General features: G+C 47.2%; 1 protein-coding gene across 2 annotated transcripts in view; it reads right to left on the reverse strand.

The window, feature by feature from the left end:
- RRN3 (RNA polymerase I transcription factor RRN3) overlaps positions 1 to 15,226 on the reverse strand; it is a 454,090-nt gene that overhangs the window by 95,504 nt on the left and 343,360 nt on the right. For both annotated transcript variants that reach the window (XM_085632098.1, XM_085632099.1), the window contains exons 15-16: positions 14,010 to 14,118; positions 12,406 to 12,558 (exon numbers count right to left, since the gene is read on the reverse strand). In XM_085632098.1, the coding sequence (XP_085488224.1) occupies positions 12,406 to 12,558; positions 14,010 to 14,118 (262 nt within the window). The remainder of the gene's footprint in view (positions 1 to 12,405; positions 12,559 to 14,009; positions 14,119 to 15,226) is intronic.

Raw genomic sequence — 15,226 nt, forward strand, 5'->3', positions numbered from 1 at the left:
TCACTTCAAATCGATGCACCCATTTCCTCCTCAGATTTACCTCCCTCCTCACTCACCACCCTTACCTTGCCCCTGCCGGTTTCTGAACTGTTCGAACCACATATTTTGCGGCCATTAACCCTATCACCACTTCCAATCTCCTTGCCAATGCTTCCTGGAACACCTCTAATACTCTGTGACCAACCCCTCCTCTGGAATCTCCCATTACTGCCTATGACCCCTATAACACACATCGACACCCTACCCCCTCTCCAGATCTCCACACTCAAGCTCCTCCCCTTCCCCAACACCCACACTTGTTGGCACGCTTGGACGATATCTCCCTCCAGCTGCACCTTCTCTCCCTCGAACTCCACGGTTTGAAAGCCCTCTCACTTGAATATCTCTCCTTGTTAAGCCCCCTCCTCTCTCGTCCGAACCGGCCCAGAGCCCCCGCCAGCGCCATTGACACAGCTCCCTGTGACCATCCCTCTTCCCCTACCATCTACAATACCGTTCCCCTACCTAACGCAGCCTCTCGCCCAAGAAGCTCGTCCTGTCTTATGCCCAATGAAATTGACAGCCTTCTCAAGTCTTATTCATCCAGCACGGACATCAACATGAGTCCAAAGGGAATAATTCAAACCATTCATACTAACCCTAACAGAGAACCCTTCCACAACCTCAGAGTCATAAACAATGACAACCTCACGAGAGTGAACATCATTCAGACTCCTCCCCCCCCATACTCCGGCTCCACTCAAATGCATACTACTCAATTGTAGGTCTGCCAAAAAAACACGCCTCCGAGATCTTTGACCTCATATAACAATGAGATAGATATCATTATCCTCACAGAAACTTGGCTCAACCCTTCGTCCACTCCAATTCTAGACCTCTTGGTGCCCCCCACCCATGACATAATTCGTCTGGACACAGAGTCAAGAAGCTGGGAGGTGGCCTAGCTTGTATACATCGGAGTGCGCTTGCGGTCTCCCTCTCAGTGTCCTATTCGCCAGTAACTTGCTAATACCTTTGTCTCAACATCTCTAGTAACAATCATCTGGTTTGCAAACTACACGCATTCTATCACCCCCCCAGGCGACAATCTCCCCTTCATCGAACAATTAATGGAAATCATCTCTGGCAATGTGGATTCAGTCCAGTCCCACATCTCCCTTGGGGACTTTAACCTTCACGGGTCAAACACTAATGACCAAGCAGTTTCATGCCTCAATTGCTTCTTGAATGATCACAAATTGATTCAACATTGTGACCAGCCTACCCACATTAAAGGGGAAACTCTAGACCTCATCATCTCCGAAGGACATACCATCACATTGGACTCCATCATACCCTGTGATTGGTAGGACCATCACATCATTTCCTTCCATATCAACTCGGAGGTTTATCAGAGCAAGGCACAAACGACTAAACCAAAGATTTGGAAAAGGGACCTCAGAGATATCAATACAGTTGACCTAGCAACCCGCTGTAATTGTGCCCTCTCTCCCCAAATTGGACATACATGAAGTCCATGCACTCACAGACTTCTACAACTCTTCTATTTCTAGCATCATGGATCCTATGGCTCCACTCCAACAAAAAAATGCACCTACAAAAATATCTAAACCTTGGTTCAATGGCAACCTAAACTCGGAACGTCGCAATTTAAGGGCCATCAAACGTTCCTGGCGATCCACTCCATCTTCAGACCTTCTAAAAATCCTTAGATCAGCAAGAAGCACTTATAACAAACAAATCAAGACAGCTAAGGTGGAATATTTCAGATCCCAACTTAACCAAGCGGCTAATCGCCCCAAGAAACTGTTTGAACTGGTTAAACAACAATCAGTGGCAGCCCCTAACCGATCAGCTTCGAAAGTCAGACCTCCCTCATGTGATGATCTGGCTGCCTTTTTTACTGAGAAAACTAGACTTATTAACATTGATCTGGAAACCAGGAGGGCTCTATTGCTACCCAATGGACCTGCACCCCCTCCACCCCCCAGGCCTTACTAGACAAGGCAGCACCATGTAGCTGGGGTATCAAGAACAATGCTTCCTGGGACACCTTTACCCCCCTCAATGAAAATGAAATCAAAAAGGTTCTTCGGAGTATCAACCCATCTAATCACTTCAGTGACCCGTTACCACCCATCATCTTCAAAGTAATTAAGGATGCAATCTCCCCCATCTGGACAAAGATCGTCAATGCATGCATCTCTGTCACAAGGTACGATCCCAGAACGCCTAAACAAGGCTCAGGTAACACCTATATTAAAAAATCCTACAGCTGACAGTACAGATATTAACAACTTCGAACCTATCTCCAGCATCCCCACACTAGCCAAACTCCTTGAAAAATGCGTCCAGTCACAACTATGTGCGCACATCGAAAATTTCCATCTCCTGGACCAACACCAATCTGGCTTTCGTAGTGGGCACAGCACTGAATCGGCTCTCACTCACGTGATGGATGACATCTTAATAATGCTTGATCTAAATGAATTCTGCCTCCTTATCCTACTCGACCTTTCCTCCGCATTTGACACTGTCAATCATGACAACCTCCTAGTTATTCTGGAGCATAGGATGGGCCTCTCTGGTCAGGTGCTGCATTGGTTTTCGTCCTTCCTGCAGCACGGGTCCCAAAGAGTTAAAGCGAACCACTCACTCTCCCAGCCATCCCCAGTAACCATGGGGGATCCCCAAGGGTCCTCCTTATCACCCATTCTCTTCAATTTGTTCCTGGAACCATTAGCTAATGTACTACAATCCATGGACATTCACTTCCATATGTATGCAGACGACACCCAACTATCTGAAAATCTCCTCCCCGGATGACATCACGTCACTGAACTCCACCCTACTGACTACCCAAAACTGGTTAACTGAGAAGCACCTCCTGCTAAACACCTCCAAAACAGAATTCCTCCTCATTTCTCCCCCGAAACATACTCCTAAAATCAACCTCTGGATGCACCAACTCACCATATTCAACTGCTCCCCCCCCATTATTGACTCAGCTAAATCTCTAGGAATCACCCTGGACAAGCATCTGAATATGATAGACCATATTAGCAATGTGTGCAAGGGAGCTAACCTCCTTCTGAGAACACTCCGGAATCTCAAACCTTTCCTACCTCAAGCAGAATTCAAGCAAGTGGTCCAAGTGCTTGTTTTGCCGAGGCTGGATTATGGCAGTGCTATGCTATGTGGCCTCCCCAAATACCATTTCCCCCCCCTAAAGGCTTCATTGAACGCGGCGGTCAAATTGATTACGGGCACCAAGCGAAATGCCCACATCTCCCTGGTCTTAAAACCTCTAAACTGGCTGCCCTACGAAGCTAGAATTCAACTAAAGATTGCCTGCCTATCGCACAAAGCCCTCCAATTCAAAACCCCCAACTACCTTGCGCAAAAGCTATAACTATCCAGAGGGAGTAGACCGTCAAGGAGTGCTAATTCCCTCCTCTTGAAACCTCAGTTTTTCCGCAAAAAGAGAACATGCTGTAACGCCCTGAACGTCTCAGGATCGTTTAACAGACACGACAATGAGGACGCAACCACTTGTGAAGGGTTAGTTCTTTTAATGAAGGCAAATAAAATACAAAGAACAAACAAAAGTTATAGTCACTGGAAATCCTCCAGGCTAAGTACGTTACCAGCCCACAGCACGGATGGTCCTAACCGTCCTCTGCATATACGCCGATCCCGGCGTATGCCAACAGAGGGCAGAAATGAAATGGCCGACAATGCCAATCGGTAGGCTGTGAGGGGCACGAAGAGTGTTGGGGAGAATCGAGGAGTCAGGGAAACACCCAGCCGGGGTCTCTACCTGAAGGGAGCAGCCGCTCAACCTCTTCCTCAGACTGCACCGGGACGCGGAGTCACCTCCTGGTGATGCGTCACCGATACCCCAATCACAAGCAAGAAGACTGAACCGAGAGCAGCCGCTCGATCGATCCTGTGGACTTCCGAGTCTGTAACGCGGCAAACACCTCCTGGTGTGCGTTACAGCTGGCAGTCCCTGTGTCTCTGGTCGGGCTGGGAGTTACGACTCCAACCAGCAAAAGCGCCACTGCGCTTGGACTCAGCCGAGTCAAAAAGCGAAGCTCAATGGTTGACCGGTAGAGCTTCCGGGTCCTTCACAGGTGACGATGGGGCAAGACACGGCCCAGGGAGTAACGACTCGACCTACCTCCGTTCTTGCCTTACTGGAGCACCACTCCGGAACACTGCTCTTCACGAAGCAGGTACGTCGGTGTAAACACAATATCCGACAGCCTTGTACCTCCCGGTTCCTCCCTTTATAGGGCGTGTTTTCCTTGAGTTATGTAACAGCTCTCCTGTTTACATAAGGGCGTGTTTCCCTTGAGTTATGTAACAGCTCTCCTGTTTACATAAGGGCGTGTTTCCCTTGAGTTATGTAACAGCTCTCCTGTTTACATAAGGGCGTGTTTCCCTTGAGTTATGTAACAGCTCTCCTGTTTACATAAGGGCGTGTTTCCCTTGAGTTATGTAACAGCTCTCCTGTTTACATAACCTCTCAACCGCTAAGCATCCTGGGAGATGTAGTCCGTTTTTGCTGGTTACCGTTTTCCTCCCCTCGTATGACAGGAATTCTTGACAGTACATCCTCCCTCTCAGCGGCTCCCCACGGGTCCAGCGCTGGCAGGAAAACGCCGATGGAACAAGGAGACCAAGCGCGGAGCATGAACCCCTTCAGCCGGTTCCCATGAATGCTCCTCCGGGCCATAGCCTTTCCACGCAACCAGGTACCACAGCTTCCCCCTGCGCCATTTGGACGCCCGTATGCCCGACACTTCATACTCCACCTCCGACTCCACGCATACCGGCCTAGGTGTCCCAGACGGCTTGGAGGGTGCTGGTTTGAGCAATGATACATGAAAGACAGGGTGTATCCGCAATGACTGGGGCAAGCACACCTTCACGTTCACGGGACCCATACACTTGGTAATTCGATAGGGGCCCATGTACTTGGGATGGAACACACTGTTCTTTCGAAACCTCATGTTTCTTGTGGATATCCAGACGTAGTCTCCAGTGCGGTACAGTGGCCCGGGCCTTCTCTTCCTATCTGCCACAGCCTTGTATCTTCTCTTGGCCTCTATTAGGACAGCCCTTGAGCGCATCAACGTGTCTTTTATGTGTGCCACCCTGTCCGCTGTGGCGGGAATCCTGTCCTCTCTGAACGGATGTAGAAATGGCAAGAACCTGGGATGTTGGCCATAGTTGCTATAGAACGGAGATGACTGTGTGGAGCTGTGAGTGGCGTTGTTATAGGCTATCTCTGCAACCCATAGCAAGTCGACCCATTCTTCCCAGCCCTGGTCCACAAAACATCGCAGATACTGTTTGAGCGTTTGATTCAGGCGCTCGGTTTGGCCGTCCGTTTGAGGGTGGTAGCTGGTGGACAGGGCGGTCTTAACATGCAGCGCAGTGCACCAAGTCTTCCAGAATTGCGCAGTAAACTGCGACCCCCGGTCCGACACGATCACCCCAGGTAATCCATGCAGTAGTACCACATTCTTTAGGAGTAGTGACGCCAATTCCCCGGCCGTAGGGACTCTCTTGCAGGGGATGAAGTGCCCCATTTTCGTCAAGTAATCCACCACCACCAGTATTGCCGTCATCCCCTGGTCTACCGGTAGGCCCACCACGAAGTCCAGTGATATGCTATCCCATGGTCTATCCGGGGTCGGAAGTGGATGTAAGAGCCCTTGGGTTCGGCCATGGTCGGCCTTCATGGTAGCACACGTAGGACACTCCTGTCCCCACCTCCTGACATCCACTCTCATGGTTGGCCACCAGAAATGCCGTCCCATGCTAGCCACCGTTTTTTCAAAGCCCAAATGACCTGGGCATGGAGAGTCATGGCACCAGATGAATGCTTGTTTCCTTAGCCTAGGCGTGGGTATCAATAGGCACCTGCCCTTCAGGGGTATCCCGTCCTTCAGCTGCCATTCTCTGTGACTGAGGAGCCACCTCCGCCATGCGAATGACCTGATCCCTCTCTTTATTCCCCTCAGGAAAGTATCCGGTTGGATAACCCCCAATACCATCCTCGGGGAAATGATGGAACGCTCGGTTGCAGGCAATGGTTCCTTAACTGCAGATTGACGGGACAGGGCGTCCGCCTTCCGGTTTTCCGTCCCCGGCCGATATGTGATGCGGAAGTTGAACCCCGCAAAGAAGATCATCCACCGCAGCTGCCTGGGAGAAAGGTGTCTAGTGGCAGTCATGAACTGTAGGTTCCGATGGTCCGTGTACACCGATACCACATGTCTTGCCCCCATCAACCAATGCCTCCATTCGGTGAAGGCATCCTTGATTGCGAGAAGCTCCTTCTCCGCAATATGGTAGTTGCGTTCGGCGTCGTTGAGTTTGCGGGACATGTACGCAACGGGATGAAGCACCCCTGTGTCGTGGTTGCGTTGGGACAAGATAGCCCCCAGCGCCACATCCGACGCGTCCGCTTCCACCACGTAGGGGAGATCCGGATCGGGGTGAGCCAACACCGGCGCCTTACCAAAGGCGCTTTTCAGGGCCTCAAAGGCTTTGTTCGCTTCAGGGGACCAGACAAACTCCTTGGACTTCCTCAGTAGCTGTGTGATTGGGGCCACCACTCCTGAAAATCCATCTATAAACCGCCTGTAAAAGTTGGCGAAGCCAATGAAACTTTGGACGTCCTTCACGCTTTGGGGCACCGGCCATTCTTTCACCGCCTTGATCTTTCGTTCTGCCATCTCCTGTCCCTCTGGACTCAGCATCACTCCGAGGAATTCCACGGATGTGACGTGGAAGTCACACTTGCTGAGTTTACAAAACAGCATGTTTTCCCTCAGCTTTTGGAGCACAGCTTTGACGTGGTGTACGTGCTCCTCCACACTGGACGAATAGATGAGGATGTCGTCGATATATACGACCACGTAGATATCCAACTCCTCTCTGAATACCTCATTCAAAAAGTACTGAAAGGCTGCCGGGGCGTTGCACAGACCGAACGGCATGACGAGGTACTCAAAAAGGCCGAACCTGGTCTTAAAGGCGGTCTTCCACTCGTCTCCGTCCCTCATGCGCACCAGATGGTATGCCCCTTTCAAATCCAACTTGGTGTAGATACGAGCTTTCTTGACCTGTTCCAGAAGTACACTGATGAGAGGCAAGGGGTACCGATTTTTTATGGTTATCGCATTCAATGCCCTAAAGTCCACACAGGCTCTCAGCTCCCCATTAGCCTTCGGGATGAAGAAGAGTGGCGAGGCGGCCGGAGACTTGGACGGGCGGATGAATCCTAGCTTGAGGAGTTTATCCAGGTACCCCCGGAGATGCACGTTTTCAGGCTCCGTCAGGGCATACAGCCTGCCGCTGGGAACGCTGGCCCCTGGCACCAGGTCGATCTGGCAGTCAAACTGTCTATGTGGTGGTAGCACTTCCGCCTTCACCTCATCAAATACATCCTCAAAACTGTGATAAGCCTGGGGGAGAGCCACATCTTTTTCTGCCGCTGTAGCCACCGTCTGACTCCCGCTCTCATCTGCGTCAAGGGATTCCGTTCTTATTCCACAATGCAGGATGCAATACGGTGACGTCATTTCGATGCGATGTGTTGGCCAATCCACAAAGGGGTTGTGTTTCTGTAGCCACGGCAATCCCAATATGACGCCATATTGGGGCGCTCGGATGATGTTAAAATCGATTTGTTCCAAATGGTTCCTCCCATATCTCATCAGAAGGACCCCCGTGTGCTGTCCGATGGGCCCCGTCACCAATCGCCTTCCGTCTACCGCATAGACGTCTTCGGGTACTGCTTTGGGAAGAAGCACTAGCCCTAGCCTGCATGCCTCGTTGTGGTCCATAAACATGCCAGTGGCCCCTGAATCCACCATGGCCACAACGGGTATCCACTGGTCATGCACTCCCACGTGCACCGTGATAAACAGGTGTCGTTGTCCCTTAGTGACCGAGTTGGAAAGTGAAGGGATGGATGAGTGACTCCGAGATGCCCCTTCTCTGGTCTTGGAGTCCTCTAGTTTTCCGCCGGTATGTCCACCACGGCTGTTACCGACCGGTTGGCCCGATAACGTGACGTCTTCGGTTTGGCAGGGCATTCACGTACGTAGTGGCCTTTTTTGCCACAATATAGGCACAATCCTTGTTTACGGCGTGACTCTTTCTCCGTGGCTGTGAGGCTCGCTCGTATTGCGCTGATGTCCATGGGTTCTCCCTTGGATGCGGTGGAAGTTTCAGGACTTCCCACCGTCACATAGGATGGAAGGGATTTTCCTTTTCTCCCATGATCCCCCTTTCTTTCACTTAGCCTATGTTCCAGCCGTAATACCAGGTTGATAAGGCCCTCACATGTCTTGGGTTGAGGGTCAATATGAGCCACGGCGTCCTTGAGCTCATCGCACAGCCCTTGATGGAAGAGCGCCGTCTGTTTAGCAACAGGCCACTTGGTTTCCGCAACCAGCCTTCGGAACGCGTTGAGATACTGCACCAGGTCGTTGGATCCCTGTCTCAACTCAAGCATTTCACGGTCCGCCGTGTACGAGTCAGCCCTTCTGTCGAATACCTTCAGGAATTCCTCGCGAAAAGCACCCCAATCACATAAGAGGGGGTCGTCCCTGCTCACCAGAGGTACGGCCCATTGTGCCGCGTTTCCAGCCAAATAGGATATAAGGAAAGCCACACGAGCCTGACTCGTGGGGAACGCCTTTGGTTTGCACGATAAATGTAGCGCCACTTGTGTGAGGAATACCTGCACTGTGTTAGGATCCCCACTGTACCTCTCTGGTGTTGCCAAGGGGATGGCTACCGGCATTTCCACTACTACCGCAGGGGTCTGGTTCGTGAGGGAGGTGCTGGGCGTGAGCGGGTCCAATTGGATAGCATCCAGTCTGGCTTTTACATCGGCTGCTTCTTGCCTAGAGGCAGCCACTTCAACTTGCATGGCCGCTAAAGCAGCCAGCACATCATCAAGTGTTGCCATGTCTGTTATCGACCGGGAGACAGTTAGTGTTATTAAGGTCGGATATTTTGTAACGCCCTGAACGTCTCAGGATCGTTTAACAGACACGACAATGAGGACGCAACCACTTGTGAAGGGTTAGTTCTTTTAATGAAGGCAAATAAAATACAAAGAACAAACAAAAGTTATAGTCACTGGAAATCCTCCAGGCTAAGTACGTTACCAGCCCACAGCACGGATGGTCCTAACCGTCCTCTGCATATACGCCGATCCCGGCGTATGCCAACAGAGGGCAGAAATGAAATGGCCGACAATGCCAATCGGTAGGCTGTGAGGGGCACGAAGAGTGTTGGGGAGAATCGAGGAGTCAGGGAAACACCCAGCCGGGGTCTCTACCTGAAGGGAGCAGCCGCTCAACCTCTTCCTCAGACTGCACCGGGACGCGGAGTCACCTCCTGGTGATGCGTCACCGATACCCCAATCACAAGCAAGAAGACTGAACCGAGAGCAGCCGCTCGATCGATCCTGTGGACTTCCGAGTCTGTAACGCGGCAAACACCTCCTGGTGTGCGTTACAGCTGGCAGTCCCTGTGTCTCTGGTCGGGCTGGGAGTTACGACTCCAACCAGCAAAAGCGCCACTGCGCTTGGACTCAGCCGAGTCAAAAAGCGAAGCTCAATGGTTGACCGGTAGAGCTTCCGGGTCCTTCACAGGTGACGATGGGGCAAGACACGGCCCAGGGAGTAACGACTCGACCTACCTCCGTTCTTGCCTTACTGGAGCACCACTCCGGAACACTGCTCTTCACGAAGCAGGTACGTCGGTGTAAACACAATATCCGACAGCCTTGTACCTCCCGGTTCCTCCCTTTATAGGGCGTGTTTTCCTTGAGTTATGTAACAGCTCTCCTGTTTACATAAGGGCGTGTTTCCCTTGAGTTATGTAACAGCTCTCCTGTTTACATAAGGGCGTGTTTCCCTTGAGTTATGTAACAGCTCTCCTGTTTACATAAGGGCGTGTTTCCCTTGAGTTATGTAACAGCTCTCCTGTTTACATAAGGGCGTGTTTCCCTTGAGTTATGTAACAGCTCTCCTGTTTACATAACCTCTCAACCGCTAAGCATCCTGGGAGATGTAGTCCGTTTTTGCTGGTTACCGTTTTCCTCCCCTCGTATGACAGGAATTCTTGACACATGCCAACGAGCCTTCTCTGGCTCTGCACCAAAAATTTGGAACTCTCTTCCACCGGAAATTTGTAGAATCTCTTCCAAGGTTGCTTTCAAACTGGAAGCAAAAAGATTCCTCATTAATAAGTTCTTACCTTAACATGAGGGGCGACTGTCCGCCCTAATCGCATTGGACATACTACAGTATTGTTTGTTAATCCTGTATATTATTATTGTATTTGCTCCCCTTATGTCATTATGTTTCATCGACTAGCCCATTCTTCGTTTACCCCAGGTTTATAAATGATCTGTTATGTGAGCACTATTTGATTCAATGCCTATGTAGATTCCCCATTTGACTCGTGTTCTGAACTGTTACCTTCCTTTCCCTCAAATTGTAAAGCGCTCCAATATCCTTTGGGATAAAGTTTGCGCTATATAAAACTTTATAAATAAATAGAATAAATAGACATACACTCCCTCTTTGTCGAGGTACAATTTAGAGTCTACAGTCTTTGGAAGAGACAGTTTCCTAGCACACACACTTGCTGAAAATTTGCATTTTCAAGTCTGTGATAAACAAAAGTTGGGAGCTGAGCTACGCTTCACGAAAGTAAAGAAAGGAATATGTATCATCACGCAAGAGCAATTATTATGAGAAATTCCACAATCAGTCTAGAGCCCGAGGTCAGTCAAAAGGTGAAGAATCTGCAGTTGAAAGTATCCATCAAAAACGTGATTGTGATTTGGGACCAACAATTCAGTCACAGTTCAAAACTAACTAATTAAACTACTTTGAAGTCAGTAACCAAAATAATGATAACTATCTCAACACATATTACCAGACTGGTAGCTTTTGGTGTTGTGCAATTATGGGACTGACAAAAACATTAACAACTCTGGTTTGAGCCAATTCATATTAGATACCCACAGAACAAGAGTTGGTTTAGCTCTATTCAAACGCCAAACCACAGAGACGAGTCGCCACTGTGTTACCTGAACAAAACACTCTTCCCTCAACCCCATTAAGCACACAACTGTGGCCGCAGGCATTGGCAAATAGGTAAACTTAACGTTCGCAATTTTAAAGCTCTGAAATGGGATTCCATTCCAAAGGAACATGTACTTCCTCTAAACAAAATAGACCAAGCTAGATGCTTATTTTGGTGCAACATAAAATTCTACAGATTATGGCATGTTTTTGGTATGCTAAATTACTTTTGGGATCCAAAATGCCCCTTCTGGTAGTATCTGAAGGAAAGAAGGAACTGGGTCATCCAGAAGCTAATTTGACATAGCCTTTTCATACTTTCCTTGTAAAACAATACATATTATCGACAATAAAAAGAAATTATTTGAAGAAAAGGTTTTCAACTTTTTCTTTCATTAAAAATTGAGCTTTACCACCAAATGAAGAACTTCTGCTCACACGGACATCATTGTTTTAGTCAAGACATCAATTTACAAAGAAAAATACATGTCATATAAAAGCATCAGAGTACTGCCACGGACCCCTTTAACTTTATTATCGTGAATTAAAGAAGCCCTTTAAGCCATGTTTGTACTCAGCAAAAGCAAACCTTTCAGAACCCCATAATATATCACTATAATACCACACAAACTTATTTTGTCATAGGTAGAAAGGTGGTCCTTTGATCTATTTCATAAAAATGAACTAACAGGAATCCTTTAGTTTCAAAACTATATTATTCCAGTAGCTAAATACAAAATAAATTAAAAAAACACAATGCTATCTCTCCCTCCCTAGTGCCATAGCATTTCTTCTATCCTAATCCAAGCCGGGTCTGGTGGCTTAGTGGACTAATGCATCCATTGCAGTGACCTGTGCTCGACCTCACCTTCACAGTTCAAATCCCGGTGGGTCCACTCAGCCTCTCATCTTTTCTGAGGTCGACAAAATGAGTGCCATTGAGTTGGATAACAATAAACATCTGTTATTGAGTGCCAAGATGTCCCTTTGGGGGTGAACGGGCGCTTTACAAATACATATGTTATGTTAATCCAAATTCAAGTGTTCAATTTTTTTTACATTAAATCTCACATCCATGTGGGAGCCAAATGCAAACATTAAATACAAATCTATACAGACAACTGTTTCGGAGATCATTTACACTCAGGAAAGGCAACAAAATGTTAGGCATTTGTCCCAAGGAGAAGTGATTTCATGGAGTTTTGGAGTCCGGGAAGCAGATTGACCTTCGCAGTTGGATCTACATCAGATTTATACATAAATAAAAGTTTACCTTTTCAGAATGCAGGGATCGAAGGGGAAAAAACTGTCCAGTGGATTTACACACATCTGTACAGAGTCTCCACCAGAGCTGCTTCTAACGACTGGGATCAATTGTCTATTGTTCCTTTCAATAATGGTGTAGCAAAAAACTAACTGGTACTTCCTGTGAAAAAACACAGTACACAGATTCAAAACACATCATGTATACAAATGTATTAATAGTAGAAAACATTGCATTTATACATTTAGGAAAAAGTTTCTGTACACATTGTAGCTACGATTGTGAAGTGAAGAGAAACAGTGAGCCTATTCAACGACCTTCCTATAAACAAAGATTATCCTCTACCAATGTCCCACTTACGTAGGCCATAAAATGTGTCAACATAGGTAAAGTAATAAAAATATTTACATTGTTTTCCATAGGCATTGGTGGGCTTGCCGCTTTTGTGAAATTGCCTTTCACTGCAGTGTCTGAGGTATTCTGATCAATGAAAACTTTAGAAAATACCTATTTACAAATCCGCGCGCACAGCTGTTTCAACAGCAAGTACGACTGCATATTTCCTACACTGAACTACTCAAGAATTGAGGGTATCACCTTAAACATGGCTTGTGTTCTCTGCATTCACAGGCTCCATTCAAAATGGATGCAAACCAATCCGACAACTCCAGTGGTACAAGTCATTAGTACTGTAATAGCTAAAACAATATAGCAGTTATCACAAACTGCTTTCATGTATATGCTGCTGGTGCAATGATAACTTTCTATTATGGCAGGGGAGCAGAGAGCTTGAAAAGGTGGCTATTGTCAAGAACATTTTATTCAGAAATATGCCCCTTAAGAGTAGCTTACTTCTCGATGTGACTATTGAGAATGTTTTGATGTTGTATTTCTAGCAACCAAAGATAGTTAACAAAACAAAATATACATTAACAAACTCCTCTCTGTACAAGTGCATACAATGTCCAATTAACATGGTCTCGAACCTATGGTGACCAACACAGATAATGTATATGGTCTGATTTAAAGATTTGCACCAGAACCACTTTTCAGGGATTAAGTATACAACAATCAAACGAAAATTACCAACTATTTTTAATCATAAAATTGTAGATGTTGATTACTGGATGGTTTCCATTTCTAGGTCTAAGTGACTTCAGATAGACAATGGGAGCAAAGCATAAGTTAACAATGATATTACTTGAAACCCTAGGTTGAAAACTCCATTTATTGTGTAATCCTACCATGTTATTTTATAGTCCAACTCATTTAATTCTATATGTGTATGCCTCGCCATAAACCCCATAAATCCTCCTCCAACGCTCTGCCCTTACATTAAAAATTATGCACGGGTGGCAGAGTCATAATGAAGGAACACTTTGCCATTGTGATTGGGAATGCAAACGGTAATAGTCAGAAGTAGTTCAAATTCAAATCTTTGACAAAATCTTATTCCCCCGAAATCAATGACAAAATTCAAATCTTGTCTGAGCTGTGCTAAATTGTGACTCAACTTAGGAGTGTTGGTAAACATTCAGTGGATAAAATTTAAATCGCAGTTCCTTCCTTTGCATAAACATTTAGAAGGCGCACAACAATGTATCTTTACAAACCTGGTAATACCAGCAAACAAGTTAACCACAAGAGGCAGGCAAATCTTCAAAGGATTAAGCTGGCACATGACTATTCGTTCAAAATTTAAATTTTGCAAGTAGGTCAAACCTATAAAAAAAAGTGAAATACAGATAAAGGGAAAATCTATATATAGGCAATAATATATTCAAGAAGGCAGCAAACGTTTACTTACAATTCAAGTTTTCCAGCATCAAACACCGAAGAGCTCTGCCCATTTGTGAATGATTTAGAACACTTTCTAAATGGTAGGAAATAAAGTGACTGAGGCTGTAGCTTCTAAACTATCCTAAATCTCTCTTTCCAAACACGAAAAGTACAAAACAAAGATGGGAGCTAGGCAGTACAGCCCTACAGAAAGTAAGAAACTGCACTGTATCTTTAAAATCACACCAACCATATAATCTGATAGCGACATCTACCCGCAGATTCCTCATCTTAGAATCCTTGTCAGGTGTCAGACTGGATACGGAAATTTTTTCAGCAGTACCTCTGTGTGATGGTAGAAGTCGTTGAGCGACTCCGTAGTAACGGTGCCTCCTGAATGTGAGATCAATGGAATCCATATAAGCCCTCCCCCCGACAGCACAGAGGCAGTTCCCTCTTTTCCGTGCTAGTAACGTGGATCCAAACTGCAGTTCCTACCGCCGTTTTCAGCTTACTTGATGCTTTTTTGTCGACGGGGCAGTGTGCCTTTTCGACCCTCTGTCAATGTCCCCAGGGTTCAAGCGTTGTGAGTCCTGTGGATGATAAATGTCCGCTACGGACCCTCACTCGGTTTGCATGTGATGTCTGGGTGAGCACCATGACTCCGACGAGTGTGACTCTTGTCGTCAGCTCCAACCGAAGGCGCAAAGAGAACGTCGCATGAAGCTTATTGCGGTGTGGATGTCACAGTCATTGAAGTCTTCTAGTTGACCTCAGTCCCTTGCGTGCTCCACAGAATGATGGCGCGTCCGATCTCGGAACCGCTTCCATGGGCGTCATTCTTCAGCAATGTCCAGAGATTAAGTCTTGGAGTAGGCGTTCGACGTCGCGGCACCACCTACCTTCATTGCATACCGCTGGTCCCCGCTCTTCTGTTGAAGTGTATGGGCATGAATCCGACCCGTGCCTCCCTACCTATCCTGGGGTGACTTTGACCCATATGAGAAAATATTATCAATCTTTCCATTCTATTTTTGGGTCCTCACCTTTC

Source organism: Triturus cristatus, chromosome 10 (genome assembly GCF_964204655.1).
Source record: "Triturus cristatus chromosome 10, aTriCri1.1, whole genome shotgun sequence".
Classification (NCBI taxonomy): domain Eukaryota; kingdom Metazoa; phylum Chordata; class Amphibia; order Caudata; family Salamandridae; genus Triturus; species Triturus cristatus.